The 22262-nt window shown below is 35.1% G+C and overlaps 3 protein-coding genes and 2 long non-coding RNA genes across 7 annotated transcripts in view; 4 read left to right on the top strand and 1 right to left on the bottom strand.

The window, feature by feature from the left end:
- LOC135088629 (uncharacterized) overlaps nucleotides 1-22262 on the top strand; it is a 92259-nt gene that overhangs the window by 5514 nt on the left and 64483 nt on the right. Inside the window, exons 2-3 of one of the 2 annotated variants that reach the window (XR_010261066.1) lie at nucleotides 566-740; nucleotides 1524-2234. This is a non-coding gene — a long non-coding RNA (uncharacterized LOC135088629). Of the gene's footprint in view, nucleotides 1-565; nucleotides 741-1523; nucleotides 3025-22262 lie in introns of those variants that run through there. The other variant, XR_010261065.1, reaches the window with a different exon arrangement.
- LOC135088630 (uncharacterized) lies at nucleotides 3067-3990 on the top strand. Its single transcript, XR_010261067.1, has 2 exons — nucleotides 3067-3119; nucleotides 3204-3990. It is a non-coding gene; the product is annotated as an uncharacterized LOC135088630 (long non-coding RNA).
- LOC135088623 (uncharacterized) lies at nucleotides 11622-12775 on the top strand. The gene is made up of 2 exons (XM_063983535.1): nucleotides 11622-12100; nucleotides 12194-12775. Exons 1-2 carry the CDS (start codon nucleotides 11880-11882, stop codon nucleotides 12555-12557), a joined length of 585 nt encoding a protein of 194 aa, XP_063839605.1. The 5' UTR covers nucleotides 11622-11879; the 3' UTR covers nucleotides 12558-12775.
- LOC135088622 (eukaryotic translation initiation factor 3 subunit G-like) lies at nucleotides 13049-15544 on the bottom strand. Of its 2 annotated transcripts, none has more exons than XM_063983532.1 (6): nucleotides 15433-15544; nucleotides 15060-15248; nucleotides 14718-14882; nucleotides 14139-14262; nucleotides 13606-13820; nucleotides 13049-13244 (listed from the first exon to the last, which is right to left on the bottom strand). In XM_063983532.1, the coding sequence occupies exons 2-6, from the start codon at nucleotides 15246-15248 to the stop codon at nucleotides 13101-13103; spliced, it is 837 nt and encodes a 278-aa protein (XP_063839602.1). In that variant the 5' UTR covers nucleotides 15433-15544; the 3' UTR covers nucleotides 13049-13100. The 2 variants fall into 2 exon arrangements, with proteins under 2 accessions (XP_063839602.1, XP_063839604.1); XM_063983534.1 differs by lacking the exon at nucleotides 15433-15544 and adding an exon at nucleotides 15319-15409.
- On the top strand, nucleotides 16467-21860 carry LOC135088621 (band 4.1-like protein 5). The gene is made up of 2 exons (XM_063983531.1): nucleotides 16467-16607; nucleotides 17374-21860. Exon 2 carries the CDS (start codon nucleotides 17399-17401, stop codon nucleotides 19412-19414), a length of 2016 nt encoding a protein of 671 aa, XP_063839601.1. The 5' UTR covers nucleotides 16467-16607; nucleotides 17374-17398; the 3' UTR covers nucleotides 19415-21860.

The raw sequence follows: 22262 nt of genomic DNA, 5'->3' as shown, positions 1-22262 counted from the left end.
CTATATTGTTAAATAGTTAAAATATTCGTTCCTAAAGCAATAAAAACATTGATATTTTAAGTGCTTTTTCATTTTTTTGAAAATATTCGAATATTCGAATAATATTCGAATATCACTGAAAAAATATTCGAATATTCGAAATGGAAAACTATCGAATATTTGCAATCTCTAATCTTGAATCAAAGATAGGAAGGTGATTATTTTTTTCAAACATCTACAATTCATAACACATCTGTCGAAAAAAAGAAATCTAAAAAAAGTCAACCCAAAAAAAGATAAAAATGTTTAAAGCCTACTCGGTCATAAAATTTTAAAATATCACAAAATTAACTCTATCTCCTAAACTAAGCACAATCGTATTATACACATGGGGGTGATTTGAGGAACACCTTGATGTAAGGAATCTAAATTTTTCTTTTAGACCTCACTGTTTTGGCCACCCTGTATATGGCGTTTAGATATGAATCACCTAGGAATATAATCCCATTTAAGATACTGAGCCGATTCATTGGCATCAGTTTTTGAGTAAGAATAGATACTATAACATTAGTAACGTAACTTTCAGATTTCCTACTAGCGAGGATACAAAAAATGCATGGCTTAAATTAATTGATCGTCCAAACTGGATTCCGAAGAAATGGTCTAGTTTATGCAGTAAACATTTTGAAGACAAATATTTCCAGACACTAGGAGGGAGAAGAGTTTTGAAGAAATGTGCAATTCCAACTAAGTTTGTTCCGGTAATTTTTATTAAAATATGTAATGCTATTTCTTCTGCTGATGTTTCATTGGGTACTAACGTTCATTTAGTACTATGTGGCTAAATTTATCATTGTGTGTGTTAACATTATTTATTAATGCCCTAGATCTGGATGTTTTAACTATGTTTTTATAAAAAATCTTATATAAGTAGGTATGTTTATTCGTTTCATTATTTATTTCACACAGCGCCATCTAGCCCCAAAGTAAACAATTAATTAATGTGCTTGTGTTATGGATGCTAGCTTAACGAATACACTATCTATATATCTAATTAAATATATAAAAGGAGAAACTGACTGACTGACTGACATATCAACGCACAGCCTAAACGGCTAAACGTAGGCACTTGAAATTTGGAAGGGACGTAGCTTAGGTACTGTAGAGGTGCACTAAGAAAGGAATTCCCGAAATTCCCACGGGAACGGGAATTAGCGGGAAAATCCTTTTGTATGAAAAATCTGAACCGCTTAAGTTAGACGCTTGAAATTTGGCATGTACCTTACCTTATTAAACCTTATCTTATTATGGTACCTTAGTAAACTTAAAGCTTAGTTACAACAGGATCCCACGGGAACGGGAGTTAGCGGGAAAAAACATTTGTATGAAAAAATCTAAACCGCGTAAGATAGATGAAGGGGGTAAAACGAGATCCACGCGTACGAAGTCGTGGGCGGCCGCTAGTCTATCATACTGTAATAAAAATATGATTTAACATTTATGACTGTGATTTCTATAGTGATTTGTTTCTTTCTTTTTGACAGGTCAAAATAATACCTACACGCACAGTGCCATCCTACGTTATTCGAGACATCTTACCAGAGGCATCCACATATAAACCGTCTAGAACTACACCACCGCTTCCGTCCGCACCATCGACATCTTCCCAATTAGAAAAGCTTACATCTAAATGCACTAAATTGCAAGAAAAATTAAAAAAGAAACGGCAACTCATTCGAAACCTAAGGGCGCAAAATAAACGAACTAAGAATAAAGTTATAACCTTAGCATCTTTGCTTGACGAAATTGAAAAACTTCCTGGGATTAAAGAGCATTTAAATTATATTGCAATAAACTGTAACAAAACGATTCGGGCCTTAAACGACCGATCGAATGTTGAAACTCGAGGTGAATTAATAATACCAGATTTAATAGACGCTGATTCCAATGAAGACATACTATCCGAAACTTCAAATAGTGAATTGGAATCAGAATGAAGATATCTTTTATCAGTACTACCCGTTCGCGCTAAGTTTGCCGGTTCCGTGGAATGCGCGTTCCCACCCCCAGCCGCGATTAAACGCAATTAATGTGTCTTATTTTACGCAAATGCGAACAGCTAGGGATTGGAATTCATTGCCTTCTGCTGTCTTTCCCGAAAACTATAATCCGGGCCTTTTCAAGGCAAGAGTGAATAGGCACTTACAGGGCAGATAATTATGTACCATTCTAGACTGCATCCCACTTAACATCAGGTGCAATGAGGATCATTTCGATTTTTAGCTGTGAATGCAGATTTATAGGTCTACGAAATCCATAATATACAGTCCAAAAATTTTTGTTCTACGACAAAAATTGACAAAGTTATGGCCAAATTACTAAAAAAGTTCACTGACCGCCCGGCGCGGGACCGATGACGTCATTATATCCGATCCGAACGCTGCCGGCGTACTGCGTGGATAGAAAATATTTTTTTCTAGCCATACTATCAGTTTTAGAGAAAAACTTCTTATGACATTTATTCATCAGAATAAAGTAAGCTATCGATAGGTAATTTTTTAAAATAGAAATTGTGAAAAATATCGCAAAAAATCCATACGCTCATACGATTCAATGGAACGCGGAGACGCGATTAGGGTCTCCGCGGTGGTATATTTGGCGATTTATGCAAATAAAGTGTTCATAAGTGTTGTTAGAGTCATATCTTCGTCCAAGTAAAGTATAAAAATGTATAAGTAGGTATTAATTTATTTACTTCTAACAATAAGTATAGCTGAGGCAGATACACTCTGCCTAGGCTACAAGACATTGCTATGAAGATCATTTCGATGTACACGCAATACCTACCTGTTATTTAGTTTTTCTGAGTTAAACCTACGTACCTACCTATCTATTCGCCGTTCCCATGGGCGGGCCAGCTGCTCCCTCCTGGAAATCTATTTAATCTTAGCCTAGAAGCTGGGTATGACTCCCCCGCCCCTCCTCTCCCCAGGTCATAAGCTGGGCATGACTGCCCCCTCGGCCAGAAGTCGGGTATGATTTACCCCCCCCCCCCCCCCCAGGCCAGAAACTGGGTATGACTTGACCCCTCCCCCACCCCCCCAGGCCAGAAGCTGGGTAAGGCTTGCCCCTCCCCCTAGGCCAGAAGCTGGGTATGACTTACCCCCCCCCCCCCAGGCCAGAACCAGAAACTGGTTATGACTTGACCCCCCCCCTTCCCCCAGGCCAGAAGCTGGGTAAGGCTAGCCCCTCCCCCTAGTCCATAAGCATAAGCTAGGTATGACTCCCCCTCGGCCAGAAGCTGGGTATGACTAAACCCCCCCCCCCCCCCCCCCTAGGCCAGAAACTGGGTATGACTTGCCTCTCCCCCCTCTTACCAAGGCAAGAAGCTGGGTAAGGCTTGGGGCTTGCCCCTCCCCCCAGGCTTTAAGCTGGGTATGACTTATCTTTCTTATGTCTTAAAGATTAACGTAGATACTAGTTTTATTGCATTTTCTACAACAGTACTGATCCTCATTGTGGTCAAATGATAAAGTTATAGACGCTTCCCTTAGGCCCTTTTCACACGTCCCGGTTGCCGGCTAACCGGCGCGCCGGGTATCCGGTGGTGAAGTGTATGGGCATGGCATGGTACGTAGCGTTCACATGTTCCGGCGTAGTTAATCCGGCATACCCATACACTTCACCACCGCGTACCCGGCGCCGGTTAGCCGGCAACCGGAACATGTGAAAAGGGCCTTAGAGTGACGTCATATCGCCAGCGGCAAACTTAAAGCGAACGGATAGTAATTCATTAATCATTTACCAAATATGTAAAAATATATAATTTAAATTTGTTTTGTATAGAGGTTCTATTTTTAGTCTACGAATTGAAAACGACCCTGCTCTACATTTTTGCATCTTTTTTTAAATGCATAGCTATTATTTTCATAGTCATACTTAGTATAGTACGTTCGTTACAAACCACACAACACTGAAACGGCCGACTGGTTATATAAATTATATGAAATATTTTCTGTTTTTCTTAAAAATATTCTTAGTCGTAGTTTACGCAATATAAAAATCTTACCATCCTATTTTAGTTGTAATATTACTGTTACGTAATTTATTTAATATTATCGATAAAGCGACATAAGGTACATCACTGTCACGCACTCATAAATAATTTAACACACACAAATGACATCCCCGACATCCATGAAGCTAAAGATAAAAATGGAGGCCACACTTGGAACAACAACTTGAGTCAAATACTTACTTATCTCTATCTCGCTCTCTGTGGTCCGACCTCTCTTTTTAGTGTGGACTGTAGTATTGTTATCTCCTTATTTAATAGGAGATTTAAATAAGGAGATAGCAAATAGGTTAGGTTAGGTTATTGGGTACTCAATACACAAATCAGCCGGCTCCTAGTCTAAAATTCTTATAATCGAAATTAAATGATTTAAACTACAAATAAAAATGATTCAAACATTACTAGTTTTTAGGTTCAAATTCGACTGCTCTAGTGGACGCACGGAACGGCAACGTCGCAGTCGACCCATATTATTTGAATTATTTGGCGGGAAAATAGTTTTTGGCTTTTAATTCTGAAACTAAGAGGCCTAGAGATTTGAAATTATGTCTCGTGTGTACTTTAATTATAACGAATTATTTGATCTTTAAAACGCAACTCTAACTTATACGGTTTTAATAATCCACCGTGTGTTACGTGTCACCGGCTTACACATACATATCGGTTCGTAGTTCGAAAACGGTTCGAGATAAAGCTTTGAAAGATTTGAAGTCGGGTTTTTTTATTTGACTTTAATTTATGAGATATAAAACATTGATGTAGCTTAAATATTTACGAAGATACAGATGTGTCAGATGGAGACACGGTACTCCAGCTCGCACATAGTTTTTTGATCGTGGTTTTAACAGGTATAATACATTATCGTAGCATAAATATTTACGAAGATACAGATGTGTCAGCTGGGGACACGTGTCCTCAGCTTACTCACAGAAAACAACTCATAGTTATAAAATAAATAAATAAATAAAATAAAATCTTTGGACAATTTCACACAGCGCCAGCTAGCCCCAAAGTAAGCAACTTAATGCTTGTGTTATGGGTGCTAGCTTAACGGATATACTACTTTGCTTATGAAGTTCTAATGGCTCTAAATGAATGACTGAGAGGTTTGATGACTCTAATTAGGCTTTTATTGATGGTATACTTGGAATTGCTCTAGGGCCAATGAGGAAGCTGTTGACATTCACGTATATAGCTTCATGCCGACATCCCAATTTCGGCTTTGTTTGACACTGACAGCTCGTGGTTTTTTTAGCTGTGGCATCATCTCGTTTAAAAAACTATGGGCTTAGATGAGACCATGAAGCTACAGATAAAAATGGAGGCCACACTCCGAATACCTACTTGAAGCACAAACTAAGTATCACTATCTCGCTCTCTGTGGGCAGACTCGCTCTTTCTAAATAAACAAAAAATATAAAATTGCTCAAATTCAATGAATCCAATGTAAAATTTTTATTTCTTGACATAGGTATCATTAAAAATGATAAGTGTAATTACTGGTAAAACGTTTTAGGAAGAAATTACTGTAAAAAATGTGAAAAATGTTTACAATGATCCAATGTCGGAAATCACGAAATAAACACTTACGCGTGGAATCTTATGTCACTTCCAGGACACCACGTACTACCGCAACCACGCACTACAAAATTTTGCACCAATTCTTGTGATAAAACAATGATTATTTCCTGTAAACAATCTCAAACGAAATTAACTGCTTAATAAACAAAATAGTAAACAACCGCCATGATGGGCCGGATTGGACCGATGTTGCCACATGGTACCGATTACCCAGGAATTGGGATTGTAATTCCCTGATTCGCCAACACATTAAGCCTAAATGGCCGACAATTTTGTGATGTTTTATTTAACTAGGTAATCTTAGTTTCAAATATTAATTATTTATTTGTTTAACTTCTGATTTGGTTAGTGAATTGGCTATTTCGAAGAATTTACAAGGAGATTTAAATCAGAAGATAGCAATACTACAGTTCACACTAAAAAGAGAGGTAGGGCCGCAGAGAGCGAGATAGATATAAGTAGGTATTTGACTCAAGTTTTTGTTCCAACTCTGCCCTCCATTTTTATCTTTAGCTTCATGGATGAGACCATGAAGCTATAGATAAAAATGGAGGCCACACTCCGAATACCTACTTGAAGCACAACCTATGTTTCACTATCTCGCTCTCTGTGGGCAGACTCTCTTTCTAAATAAACAAAAAATATAAATTTTCTCAAAGTCAATGAAACTCAATGTAAAATCTTTATTTCTTGACATAGGTATCATTAAATGATAAGTGTAAATACTGGTAAAACGTTTTAGGAAGAAATTACTGTGAAAAATGTTTACAATGATCCAATGTCGGAAATCACGAAATAAACACTTACGCGTGGATTGCGTGGAATCTTAAGTCATTTCCAGGACACCACGTACTACCGCAACCACGCACTACAAAATTTTGCACCATTTCTTGTGATAAAACAATGATTGTCCTGTAAAAAATCTCAAACGAAATTAACTGCATAATAAACAAAATAGTAAACAACCGTCATGATGGGCCGGATTGGGCCGATGTTGCCACATGGTACCGATTCCCCAGGAATTGGGATTGTAATTCCCTGATTCGCAAACACATTAAGCCTAAACGGCCGACAATTTTGTGATTTTTAATTTAACTAGGTAATCGTAGTTCAAATATTTCATTATTTATTTGTTTAACTTCTGATTTGGTTAGTGAATTGGCTATTTCGAAGAATTTACTAGCAGATTTAAATAAGGAGATAGCAATACTACAGTCCACACTAAAAAGAGAGGTCGGCCCACAGAGAGCGAGATAGGATAAGTAGGTATTTGACTCAAGTTGTTGTTCCAAGTGTGGCCTCCATTTTTATCTTTAGCTTCATGGATGAGACCACATGCACAGATTAGAGAGTAATTATGTCTATAACATGTGACCAGTGGGTCTAGACAAAGTGCAAATTATAATCGCAAACCAGTCGAAAAGTGGTCGAAAAGCCCCTTTTTTGTATGGAGTTTTGACGGATTCGATTTTCGATTCGATCAAAAAGTGCGTTTTCTCTAAGGGGGCAGAGCCCCGATTACGGTAATTTTTAACGTCTCCAATCCAGACACGCTTCTCGATTCTGCGATACGATTGGTCAAAACAGCTGACGTACCTGTTGAACGACCAATCGTATCGCAGAATCGAGAAGCGTGTCTGGATTGGAGACGTTAAATATTACCGTAATCGGGGCTCAGGGCCCCGATTACGCTAATTTTTAACGTCTCCAATATAGACGCGAACAATTATACAGGGTGTCCCAAAAACAATGGATAACCCTGTAACCATCGATAGGCCTCGCCATGGTCTCCCTAACGTCCAATTTTGACCCCAGTAAAAATATCACCGTTTTCAAGATTTTTAAGTTTTTGTGCATTTTTAGAAAATTGCCACCTGCGATTACTTTTTCTCATGCCATTTCTACAAATGAGGATACTTTTCAATCTAGTTTTTTTCCTTATCACAAGGGATAGTTGGGCTATCAAAAGAAAAGATTAAAGTTTAACAAACTAGTTTAAAAGTATGAAAATTTTAAGAAATTGCAGAGAAAAAGGAAAAATTAATTCATTGTCTTGCACTTTTGATCAGCCATCGTGTAAAAAAAATGTAGGAAGACCATCGTGCCCATTACCTTAAAAACTTCCTTGGTTAATTGAGATTCTAAAAAGGTATCACAAGCCTATGTATTCTGTATTATTTTTATCTTATGGCTACTTGAATAGCAACTAGTATGAAAACTGCAAAAATGAGTTTTTCTCGTAATAGTTAAACTAGGACTGCAAAGTGGCATTAAATACAAATGGATTATTTTTAGCGTAGGAATTTTAATAAAGCAACATTTTATCATCATCATCATTTCAGCCATAAGACTTCCACTGCTGAACATAGGCCTGTACCCCAATGATTTTCATAATGACCGCATGGTAGCGACCTGCATCCAGCACCTTCCTGCTTACCTTTATAAGATCGTCGGTCCACTTTGTAGGTGGACGTCCTACGATGCGCTTTCCGGTACGTAGCCTCCACTTGAACCCTGTTGCCCCATTGGGCGTTCGTTCTGCGTTTTTGTGATTACTCAATTTTTTTTTAAACCTTATAAATGTGCCTATAGACAGATACGCGTGATAATACACGGCTCGGAAACGTGGATTTTTTGGACAGCGTGCTATGGAAGGGGCTATGCTCGGGTTTCTTTACGAAACCGTATGAGAAATTAGGAGATAAACGAACTAAAGTCGCTGACATAGCTCGACGGATCAGCAAGCTGAAGTGGCAATGGGCAGGGCACAGTAGTTTGCAAAACTGAGGCAGCAGGGTTAAAGTGGAGGCTACGTACCGAAAAGCGCATCGTAGGACGTCCACTCATAAAGGTAAGCAGGAAGGTGCTGGATGCAGGCCGCTACCAAACCAAGCAGTCATTATGAAAATCATTGGGGTACAGGCCTATGTTCAGCAGTGGACGTCCTATGGCTGAAATGATGATGATGATGATGATGATAAAATGTTGCTTTATTAAAATTCCTACGCTAAAAATTATCCATTTGTATTTAATGCCATTAAGCAGTCCTAGTTTAACTATTACGAGAAAAACTCATTTTTGCAGTTTTCATACTAGTTGCTATTCAAGTAGCCATAAGATAAAAATAATACAGAATACATAGGCTTGTGATACCTTTTTAGAATCTCAATTAACCATAAAGTTAATATTCCTTCGGAATAGAGCAACAAAGAATGAGCGAGCGAGATGTCACTATCTGCAACCCTGTGTGATAAAAAGAGATGTGTGATGCTATCATCGTCACGTCAATAGAACCATTTTTGCAAAAGATTTGACAGGCAGTGACACATAGAGGCACAAAGAAAATTTTAAATTATAGTTTTTTATAAAAATATCGTAAAATCCTGTTTATTTTTGGAAAATTTGTTTTCTTATATAATGGTGACCTGTTCCGTCCTTGATTGTGATGTACACCAAAGGAATAATCCTGCAAAATATTCATTTCACAGGTAAATTTATTGAAATCGACACCTCCAAACTTTAGCTTTATTTTTGTGAATGCGCTTAGAATTTTAAGCACTAAGTGTGATAATTATGTTCTTTAAACATTAATTTAAGTTGTAAGCAAAGATTTCATGCTCATAATCCAGAATTTATGAATATTTTGTGTAAAGAAATAATTTTCGTTTTATACTAGGGTTGTACCACAATCGATAAATATATTTTCTGCGCTGTTTATCACAGTCACTGCTGATTATGTAGGTACATAAATGGCGTTTGTATGTGAATATAGAAAAGTATTATTTTGTAATTACCTGTTAGTTAATAAACTAAACTAAATATTACATACTAAATATAATAATAAATATGTTTATGCACACAGATGTTTGTACTGTGCGGGAATCGAACCCGCTACCTCCGGAATAGTAGTCCGTTTCAAACCACTACACTATACGGCCAATAACGATTATTACATCGTTAGAATCCTATTTTCTTACGTTATCGTCAGAATTATCATTTTTTAATTATTGTTTTACTCCTACTAATGTTATAAATGCGAAAGTTTGTATGGATGTCTTGATGTTTGTAACTCTCGTTCTTCCAAATAAATAAGTTGAATAATTTTAATCTTCTGAGTTTTTTTTTATTTTCTTTGGCCACTCTCCCAATTCCCATAACCCATATACCTACAATCCCATTCCATCCTATTCTATTTATACAGTGTGAGTCACGTTAAAGTGCACATATGAAAATAGATGAAACTAGACCTATTTTTATCGACAAAAAAGAGGTCAAAAAATTTTTGAGATTTTTTTTTAATTTTTTATAGAATTATTTTTCTTCCAATTACTTATTGTAAAGAAAACGTAATAACTTTTGAACTAAGCGGTATATCCTGATAAAATAAAATCAGTAATAATGCTAAATAACAGGCAATACTAAAAAAATACATAAAATACACAAAAAATGAAAACAAATATTAAAAAAATATACTTTTTGAAAAAAATATGCTTTAAAATTCGTGTTTTTTTGGTTATTTGATAAATTTCTCCAAAAAATGCCCCTATAACAGGTGGTTTTTATTACTTTGTATTATTCTCTATCGTATTATCTTTGTAAAACCAAAAATCGCATGTCTCTATCCCTATCACAACATTTGCTATGATCGTTTGAACAAAGGCCTGCCACAACATTATTCTCCGCTACAGGTAGAGACAATTTTAATTTTAACTAAAATGCTTATTTTACTTCGAAATCTTTTGTTTTTATTTGAAATCTAACTTGTCTTTATCAAAATTACAAATATAGAGCCATTTTCAGTTTCGTTGTTAACGAAGCGTTGAATGGCGCGCCCGGAGAGGCTTAGTTCAAACGATCATTGCAGAAATTGTGATAGGGATAGAGACATGTGATTTTTAGTTTTACGAAGGTAATACGATAGAGAATAATACAAAGTAAAAAAAACCACCGATTATAGGGGCATTTTTTGGAGAAATTTATCAAATAACCAAAAAAACACGAATTTAAAAGCATATTTTTTTCAAAAAGTATCATTTTTTATTATTTGTTTTCATTCTTTGTGTATTTTATGTATTTTTTTAGTATTGCCTGTTATTTAGAATTATTACTGTTTTTATTTTATCAGGATATACCGCTTAGTTCAAAAGTTATTACGTTTTCTTTACAATAAGTAATTGGAAGAAAAAAAATTCTATAAAAAATTAAAAAAAAATCTCAAAAATTTTTTGACCTCTTTTTTGTCGATAAAAATAGGTCTAGTTTCATCTATTTTCATATGTACACTTTAACGTGACTCACACTGTATTATTACTGTTAGGTGTTAATTAATATTTAATCGATATCGATATTCATGTGAAAAGTAACGACATACATACATCACTGACATGCACACATATTTATTTTTACACACACATATGACATCTCATTTTTGGTTTCGTTTGACAGCTCGTGATTGTTGCTCTATTCCGAAGGAATATTAACTTTATGCAATTAACCAAGGAAGTTTTTAAGGTAATGGGCAGGATGGTCTTCCTACATTTTTTTTACACGACGGCTGATCAAAAGTGCAAGACAATGAATTAATTTTTCCTTCTTCTCTGCAATTTCTTAAAATTTTCATAATTTTAAACTAGTTTGTTGAACTTTAATATTTTCTTTTGATAGCCCAACTATCCCTTGTGATAAGGAAAAAAACTAGATTGAAAAGTATCCTCATTTGTAGAAATGGCATGAGAAAAAGTAATCGCAGGTGGCAATTTTCTAAAAATGCACAAAAACTTAAAAATCTTGAAAACGGTGATATTTTTACTGGGGTCAAAATTGGACGTTAGGGAGACCATGGCGAGGCCTATCGATGGTTACAGGGTTATCCATTGTTTTTGGGACACCCTGTATATATTTTCGGCCAAAAACCCCCAATAGTTCCTCTCCATCCAGTCCACTATTTATTAACTCAATGATTCCGTGTCACATGGTGAAAGCAATGTTTTTTTTTTGTTTTTAGTCTGTGATCTACGGTGTTGAATTGATTGAAGTCGATTGCTTGCATTTTGATTACTTTTGCAAACCAACCAAGCCGTAGCTGTGCGGTGTTGTAGCTATAAATAATGATAAAATTATAGTATAATTACATCTCACTCCCTAACACTTGCCAAATAATGTGTAATAACGTAACCTTATTGTACAAGTGAGCCCTTGTTGGTTGAGTGCAACGATTGATTCGGTGCTCTAAATTTCTTATAAAATGGATATCCTGGAAAGAATTTACCGTAACTTCAGAAGTCAGGTACTCAATTTACCGGCAACTATACCTAAGACTGTAGATTTCGTTAATAAATCTGTAAGTAAAGTGAGAGTACCACCATTCAATAAAGACAATGTTCTATACTATTATTTACCAATACAAGGGCTGGTTAGTTACACAACACTCTCTGTGAGTGTAATGAATCCACATCTAATGGTCAGGTAAGGATGTACATTGCATTGTGCTTCTAATATGCTAAAAGACTTTTTAGAGAAGAGTCAAGAATGTGACAATATACAACTTATGATTTACAGGTTATTTCCACGTAGAGATATAACGGATGTGTTATTCTTGACTGCTGGTGGTGGAGCCGGTCTATGGCTATGGGCCCGACCGCACATGGCAGCTGCTGCTCCTGCAAGAAGGTTTTCATGGGCATTCCTTGGTGGGTGTCTATGGCCATTAGGATCTATATTCTTGTGGGCAATTTTGAGAAGTTCAGTGGGGCAGAGACCTATCTTAGGCACAATCCTAGGTATTACAACGGGAGCTATGCTTACCAACATTGCAATGGACTATTTTCACTATGTAGAGCTTATGTTTTGTGGGGAAGTACATCTCCCAGAAGAAACTTACTCTCCCAATAGTGATGATGAAAAATATGATATTGACTTGTAGAGTTGCACTCTGCTGCTTTATGTACACAAATTTATAAATAAGTGAGAATGTTTTATGGCATTATTTGGTAGCAGTTATGGGAAAAATGTTTGCATAATTTTAAAAACTCAATTTTATATATGTAATTCTATGCACTATGTAATTGTTGATGTGGTCACTTCATGTTATTATATCTAGTCTTCAATGTGCTTATAATAAATTATTTCAGTTCAAATAAATCTTTGTTTCAATAACCTTTGGAGTAATAATATCTTTCACAAGTAGTGTTCTTTCTAGAAGTGGTGGTGCTAAAATACTCTTCTTTAAGTTACTGAAATTCAGTTATTTACAGCAGTACACCTATACTTTTTTGAAATACCTACTAATCCACAAACCCTGTCAATTTAAACTAAGAAATTGACAGGGTTTGTAGAGTTCTCAAAATGCTTCTAAATGAAATAAAGCCAATTATCTCTTCTAGCAAAATTGGGAATAGAAATAAAAGTATTGAATAGATAGTAACTTTTATTAATATAGACAAAATGGTTTGTTTGAAAAAAAAAATTAGTTATTTTGAGGAGGCTTAGACCATTCCACATTTAAAATCAAGTGATCATAACCATGTCCATTGAGGGTTTGAATAGCTTTAGCAGCATCAGCTCGGAACTTGAAGTGCACGTAAGCAAATCCTTTGCAATGGCCAGTGCTCTGTAATAAATAATACACTCATTACATTTTCACATTTGTGTAAGTTATTTACAATTTTATTTAGTTTTAGTAGTTTTCACCATGAATCCCTAATTTTTAAGAGACCCCTATGAAAACAAAATTCCTGTTATGTGTCACTTAAAAATTAGGGATTGATGTTGAAAAAAAAACCACTAAAATCAAAGTCAAAATTTCTATTTGTTTAGACTAATAAATAGTTCTTACAAATCGCATTTTGCTCTTAAGGAGCCTACATGTCTCATAATCTTTTTACCCTACCAGCGCTTCGAGACCAACATTTGGCAAGTGCTGAGAAGCGCCGCAACATTCTACACACTAAAAAAAGTTCTGTAGGATATACCTTCTCTTTAGCCAGGTACAGCTTCTGCACGGGGCCAAAGCCCTTGACCAGGTCATCCAAATCAGCTTCAACAGCAAAGTTACTCAGGTTGGAAATGCGGATGGCGGCAACATCGTCGCGGCGCGCGCCCGGGGGCTCGCGCCCGGTGCCTCGGCCGGCGACGCCGTCACGCAAGTGCGGCGCAACGTACTTGTTGGTTGTCACAGTTTTCGGGTCTGAAAATGATATTAGTAATGTATTTATTCCATATTTCGATTCAGTTTTTAATTTGTAGGTCTCATCATTAACACGTCATTGACTTTATCAATAAAACAGATTGCACTAACAGAGATTGAAGAGTACCAGTGTAGGTGTGATTGGGTTGTCCTGATCAAGAATTGATGAAAAAAAAGGAATGATGTATTCCTGATCTAATAAGTCCAATAACCATCAAACATTTAATTTGAGCTAACTATTCGTTATTGTTATTAGTTTGATACAAAAAATTATAAATAGGACAAGAATAATATCAAACAATGTTTTATAAATATTACCTGATGCTTTAGATATTTCGTTAGCTTTAGCTTGTGCAAGTTCAGTGTGCTGGAATGGACAGCTCAGAGTCCAGTGATCACCTTGGCAAGTACGACACTTGAAGATTACTCGGCTAGCTGGAGGCTGTAAGTAAATGATAATTTATTGATTAGAAATACATAATAACAAGTCATAATAAATTTTAATTCAAGTCAACCGTCACGTTGACGTGTTACGCGCGTTCTTTCGTCCTTAGGCTATTGCTGAAAATCAGTGGTTTGCTTTAAGTAAACCAATTATTACTGAGCTATTGCCGTTTCGCATTGCTGCGACACACATTTCTGTATAAAGTGTGTACCTATATTGTATGTCATGTTTTCTTTCTTTTTTTATTTCTGTCTTACCATACCATGTCATATTGTCCTGAGGCCCCCTGAGGGTACTATTTTATCCTACTTTTGGTACTTTCTGTTTGTGATGTGTGTTTCTGTTGTGCAAATAAACGTTTTATCTATCTATCTAATTTAGGTGCATCAAAATTCTGATATATAATGCCTTAGCAATGTGCATGATAAAAATTCATCACAATAAGTGTTCACCTTAAGACCATCCAACTCTCCGTCATCTGGACGCTGACTCTCTTCTTTGCTTGAAATAAATTGCATGAAAACATCTTCCGACACATTGGTTGTGGCTGGATTTGGGCCTGGTTTATCATTGGCAGAGTCACCAAATTTGCTCCATGTCTTGCGCTTAGCAATGCTCTGAAATAATTATTACAAAATTATTATCAATTCTGTTCTATGTAATACCTGTTATGTTGAAGGTACTCATTACTCCTACTACTCATTAGTATTAATGTAATTCATAGTTTCAGTTCCTAGGTTGTTTTAATGTAAATTACTAGAGGATCTTTAGAAATGTTTAAAACTTGTACAAACCTTTGAGACAACGCGCTTTTCAATTTTATACGTCCGAACTATCTTTACTTTCTTGTTGTCGTTATCATATTTGTATTCTGTCACAATCTTCAAGCCATTTTCAACAACTTCCGAGGGTGGGGGCAGAGCACCTTGATCAATTTCAACCTCGTCAGCCCATGAAGACTGGATATCATCAGCAACAGGCATCTATTACACGTCAATAAACGAGAATGTATTACAAATAAAACAGAAAAATGCAATACGAACACGCAGATACCTTCTTTGTATGTACAAAACGACAAATAGGTTATATTCAGTCTTGAGCTTTATTTCACGATTTCCAAGTTTCTTTTAATTTTTATACTGTAACTAAAAAACTAACAGTACTTACGATTAATTTACTTGCACAACTTTATCCAAAAAATGAAATAAAATTTGACAAGATCACAGCAATAGCCACGCAAAATAAATTTTATTACGGAGGGAGGGAGAGGGAGGGGGCAGAGAGAGAGAGAGAAGGATAGAACAAATAGTGTTGCTGCTTAATCAATTGTGTATCAATACATTTATCGATAATTCAAATGATAGTGAATCGCTACTCGCTTGCGAAGCGAGTAAGTGGTTAAATGTTTTATAAGTCTTTGGTTGTTGTCACTGTGACTAGGGATATTCCGATACTAGTAAATACGAGTAGGTACTCGATACTTTTGATTCGATACCAAGTATTTATTGTATCGAATCAATTTTGCGATACATAATCGGTATCGAAACAAAAATACTTGGTATCGAATCGAATCAGCAAAACAACCGAAAACAATAAAAAGAACCGAGAACGCATCATACAGAACTGAGAGAGTAAAAACAGTCAGATAATTAGCTTTAATCGGTTACCGAGTTACCGGTATTCGTCGCGTGGCGGCGTGAGTGACGCGTTGTCTCGCGCTGGGCCAGCCGAATTCGTCCGACTTCAGCCGAGCCTGAGCCGAAAGCGAGAGAAGGAGACACCCGCACCCGCCCGCAAATCATCTCGCCATTCCGCCATTGTGAAAGTGTTAAGTGATTATTTACAAGTAATTTTATTAATTGTAATCATCAAATTCATCGGTTTATTCCAATGTTATCATGGCATAAACCGATAAATAAATAGTTGTTTGCTTCTCAATTTTGTTTAAATTATTGTCCTTCAGCGTTCATTGATAGCACCCTCAAAATAATAAAACAAAATAAAAGTTCCAAAAAGTATCGATATCAGTAAGTATCGATACTTTAGGAGTACTTATTTAAGTAGTATCGAAAAAAGATTTGAGTATTATCGAAATGAGTAGGTATCGATACTTAGGTGGTATCGGAACATCCCTAACTGTGACACTGTCACTTGGTTGGCTTTTTTGATGACGACATTTGACATTTCATTTGCTGTTTACTCGTTCGCTCGTTGAATCGAGAATGTGTTGATTGGATTATTTTTGTGGGTGGATGTCATGAATTATTCGAAGTTTTTATAAAATTTAACTTATTTTCATTGTGTTGACATACATTGTGACATAAACTGGTTTTATCTAACAAGTAAGTAATTTTTCCTTAGTTGTAACTGTTACTATAGTTGTGTTAAAATTGCCATACAAATTCCTCAAAACACTTGTCTGACTGGGAGTCGTGTTTGCACAATCAAGTTTTTATGCGATGGTTTGACCCGTTGCTGTCCGTACTTACGAGGATCTATGGCAATAATGGCGTTTTAGTTAACTGTATTGGTTTAAGCTTTTAACAGTTTTTTTTAAGTAATAAGTAATTCATTTCATATTTAAAATTGAAGACAATCTAATACCTTCAAGAATGTAGCACTATCAGCCATCAAGTACAGTCAACAAAATCTAAAAGAGAAGTATGTTTTATAGGATAGGGGTCACTGTTTTATGTTTTCATTAAGTCTTGATACATAATTCAAGTTTAATGTTCAAGGTTATCAAAGTATGTATTATTACAAGCTACCGCTTTTGAATAAATTCAATTTATTTTTATTAAAGCTAAAATAATTTTATTGCATTTAAAATGAAACATACATAAAAAATAAATAAAAAGAATATGTTAGAAAAAGACAATGGCTCAAATCCAGAGCCTCTATAGAGGACAACTTTATACAAAGTAAAAATGTTCCTGTCTGACCAGTATATGAACAACATAGTACAGTATCAAAATTATAAATCGTTTGGATTTGATATTAACATAGTACAGTATCAAATTTATAAATCGTTTGGATTTGATATTGTTGCGCTGTGGCAGTTAGTACCTTTTTATAAAATGAGTATACTTAGAAAACCTTTGCTTACAGATTTGATTGCTGAGGGTGCCTCAAGATGCTGCGCTTCCTCAGCAGGAGAGGTCGCTCGTCAAGTCAAAACCGCAATAAACAAGGAGCAAAAACATCAATCAACAAAAACTTTATACAATGTAAGGTAATGTTACTTGATGATACTGATCTATCCATAAACTTGTCTAAAAAAGCTAGTGCAGCTGATCTCTATGAACAAGTTTTTTATTCACTAGACTTGATAGAGAAAGATTACTTTGGTCTTCAATTTACTGACACCAATAATGTAAAGCATTGGCTTGATCCCACTAAAACAATTAAAAAACAAGTGAAAATTGGTCCGCCTTACACTTTGAGATTAAAAGTAAAATTTTATTCTTCGGAACCAAACAATCTTAGAGAGGAGCTTACTAGATATCAATTCTTTCTGCAATTGAAGAAGGATATTTTAGAGAGCAAACTAGAATGTCCGCATTGTACAGCTGTGGAACTTGCGGCATTAGCCCTTCAGTCTGAATTAGGAGACTTTGATGAAGCTGTACACACTCCTGCCACAGTCTCTGAGTTTAGGTTTGTGCCCAATCAAACAGAAGAAATGGAAATTGAAATCTTGGAGGAATACAAGAAATGCAAAGGACTAACACCAGCTCAGGCTGAAGTTAATTATTTGAATAAAGCAAAGTGGCTGGAAATGTATGGTGTGGATATGCATATTGTACTGGGTAAGGATGGCTGTGAATATCACCTAGGGTTGACTCCTACCGGAATACTCGTTTTTGAAGGACCTCAGAAAATCGGATTATTCTTTTGGCCTAAAATAAGTAAGCTAGATTTCAAAAAGAAGAAACTTACATTAGTTGTTGTTGAAGATGATGACCAGGGCCGAGAACAAGAACATACATTTGTTTTTAGGCTACACAATGAAAAAGCCTGTAAACACCTGTGGAAATGTGCTGTTGAACATCACACTTTCTTCCGCTTAAGAGCACCAGTGAAAGGACCTTCTGCCAGGCAAAACTTTTTCAGAATGGGATCAAGATTTCAATATTCTGGCAAAACAGAATATCAAACAACTCAGCAAAATCGTGCTCGCCGTACTGTCCAGTTCGAACGACGCCCGAGTCAACGATTTGCTCGTAGACAAAGTCACGTGCTACGAGAACGTGAAAAACAAAACAGTGTTTCCAAACCAGAGGCACAAACTTCTTCCGAAACTGCTGCTGAAGTGCCGAGTACATCATCAGAAACAGCTTTGCTTGTGCCTGAAGTTGAACCCTTATCCAGAAAGAGTAGTGCAAAATCACAGAAATCGTATGTTGAACATGATTCCAAGGACGTGGAAATTGGTGAATGCTCTACTAAAAATGTACTTAATGATGAACCAGCTGAAGAAGTACACATTTCCAAGGATGATGCTATTAGTAACAAAGTTTTGTTCAAGGTAGACAAACCTGCTGTTGAAGAGAAGAAAATTAACTTGACTCAACTAGTAATCAACAAACCACCTTGCAATTGTTCACCAGTGGCAGATTCTAATCCCCTTAATGATCTACTCATGAGTTTAGTCAAGGAGAAGTTGAATAGTGATGACAGCAAAAACGAAGTCAAAAGAGATCAAGTTGATTCTTCAAATGATAAAGAAGTGCCTAACAATCAATCGAAATATTTCCTATCGTCAACTAAAGCTCTTCCGCCAGGGCAATTGAAATGTAACAATATATTGAAAGCTCGCGAAAATGAAGTGAAGATTATCAATGAATCGCCCAATATAAATTTATCGTTGCCATCGACACCATCTCCAAAAATATTAAATGAACCTCAAGCTACAAATGGAAACAGTTCTCAGTACGTGTCTATCGTTGTGGTGGAGCCGCCACATACTCAGCCGAAACTGGCTACTCCGAAACCAGTGGAGCGAAAGGAAGATTTGACTCCTAAATCGCAACCAATATCATCTTTATCTCCGTGGCTAGTGTCTTCTGAACCTAGTTCTCCTTCTGGTATCGGGGAAAAAGATATAACCATTATTCACAGAAAATCTGTAATTACTACTCAACTCTAAATTTTGAGTGAAGGTGATGGTTATTTTTACGATGTTGATACGATACAATTTATGCAGATTAGTTAATAATATTGTCTTGCAATGTACTTGTGCCTTAATCATGGTTTTCGTAATGATTTATGAATAAATCATATTTTTGATAAAGTAAATGTTATTTGATCGTATCTTACGCGCGTCTTGTTCAATTTATAAATTAAAATTTTCTGTTTTATATCTAATGTGCTCTCTAAATTTTACAGTCATTTCGCTTTTAAGTTTCGAAAGAAACCTAAAGCGAGAGTGGTTTAGTAGGTACTCAAAAATTAAAGAATGTATAGGTAGTCACTTCACAAACTTTAAGTGCTTTCATATTATTTTCAGTAAGCAACATGCAAAGGGATTTGTACTTAAATTTTATGGTTTAAAGTTTAAGGTGAAGTGATTTTTTATTATTTTATTTAACATTATTAGATTTTGTAGCAGAAGTTTAAATAATTTTAAAATGGTGCTTTGTTTTGCAGTGAATATTTACGACGTTACATACGAAAATTGTATGCTTCATTTCGTTACCAATTACGTCAACGCTCAGTTTGATTTCCTGCTATTCCTATACTTAATCATAATGGGAAAATGCAAAATGCCTCCTTGAGCAATTATTAAGTTTAATCACATTCTCATTAGGGCCTAATTTGTCTTAATGTTTTCATTTCCAATTATTATTCTTGAGGAAGATTGAAAGCACAGAGGTGTAGCTAGCCTATTTTTACACATTCCAATGTGATGTTAAATTGAAAGTACTTATGATTACCCGTCCAATTGTATGTAATGCTATTTAAAAGTAAGTAACAAATATATTTCCATTTATTAGCGTTTAGTACAATGAATTTGTCAGTATTATTATCATGCAACTTTAAAAAACCGCAGGTGCCATATTTTTACAATATACTCAGGACTGACAAACTACACTAACATTCCAAATTTATACATAGATCAAACGGTTCATAGTTTTTTACTAATAGCCAATTGTGCCAATAATTTATGTTCAATAAAATGTAGTCGAATATGTTAATGATAATGGTGCTTGGGAATATAATGGGATCAATTATGATAACAATATACCTACTTATTAAAATAAAAAGTTTTATAAAATGTAGTTGATTTACTAGATATGCTAGTATATTAAGGAATAGAGATATCTGGCCTTTACTGCCTTTATATTTTATAGTTGCAATTATTGCATACAAATAACAACATTCTCCGGTTGCTAAAACGATGCACGAAGTTACGAAATTATTCAATTTGTCATCTTTATGACTTCTGTGATAGGAATAAAATATCGTTAATTATTTCCTTTCTGTTAATCACAATATCGTAAATGCAAACAAATCTATTTTCTAACGATGAGAGGCCATAGAGTAAACTTTAGTATCGTTTTAGTAAACGGGAGTTTCAAAAGCCTTTATTTACTTTTATCTCGAATTTTAAACAATGACTGTACTTACATAATTTGGTTTTAAAAAATTACTGAATATTATTTTAATTAAATATATTAACTTAGTAAGTGTAACATTTTGAATTTCTTTCCGCAGAATTAATTGAATTATTTTAATAATAGTAACATGACATTTATTTAATAAATAATTAATTTGGACATTTACCGATGTAAGTTTTATGCATTGTTAATCCTAAATGGATTTTTTAAACTTTTATTTAATAATAAAAACATTATGCGAACCCATCGCAATTTCACAACCGAGTTCAGTAAAATATGTTTTTTGATAAAAATTATTCATTCAACTCTTTCATGTAACCATACTCATATTTTTTTTGAAAAATATATTGAAGTCATTGGTTGAAACACATTAATTTACAACAGGAACGGAGCAATAACTTATCTGAAAATATGTTTTACGATGAAATTTCATAATGTATATGTATTTACGTATAATTATAACATAATTGAAATGTATTACTTACTTAAAATGTTAAATTAGAAATATTAAGAACATTAATTTAGTTTATAAGCCGTGTAGTGTTAAGTATTTTAGTTGAATCAACGAATATTATTTGGTTGGTATTGTTGACGTTTGAAAAGGTACCTATCTTATTAATTTTATTTTGGTTTAGAACAGCTGCTGTTGATAGTTATTATTACTGACGGGATTACTACCATGTAGCTGCTGTTGACTATCAGGTTAGAGCAGTTGCAAGTCTATAATAAAGAGATACATTATTTAGATACCACTTCGACAATTTGATATGCATTAATGCAACGCCTGCTGCTGAACGAACAATAAAAATGTAAAAAACGTCAACAAATACCTAATAAACCTATGTATATTATGTCCACAAATATGCAATATTTTTATTCACTGTTCAATATCTATAAACTTAGGATACTTAGAGTATGTTTATGTGGTCAATGTATTTTATTATGCTGGACAATAAACTATGTTATCTTCATTAATATTTCTTTTATTTTGTCTTAACCAAACGTTTATTAGGCCAGTAGAATTAAACACAAAAATGAATTAAATCGGAAATAATTCCTACTAAAGATTTATGTGCTTTAATGGCTTCATTAGTTGCCCATAAAGACTCTCCTAGGTTTTCGACTTCGACGGAGTTGTGCTTAAGTGGTGGGGGCCTCCGAAAGGGACGCTTTTTCGGTTTTCCGGTTATACCACGTAAAGGACTTACCCTATCGAAAAGTGGTCTTCCTGACGGTTGAAGGGCATTTAATCCTGCATTAAATAAGACCAAATTCATATGTTTAGAACAAACCGTTCTCGTGCAAATGTTCGGCAAAGTAGAAAATATGTGTATAATTAATGACCCTCTCCACGTCCAATGGCTCGTTACCCGCAGG

Source organism: Ostrinia nubilalis, chromosome 4, assembly GCF_963855985.1.
Source record: "Ostrinia nubilalis chromosome 4, ilOstNubi1.1, whole genome shotgun sequence".
Classification (NCBI taxonomy): domain Eukaryota; kingdom Metazoa; phylum Arthropoda; class Insecta; order Lepidoptera; family Crambidae; genus Ostrinia; species Ostrinia nubilalis.
Note: the sequence above shows the minus strand (reverse complement) of the source record. Positions and strands in the feature narration are given on the sequence as shown.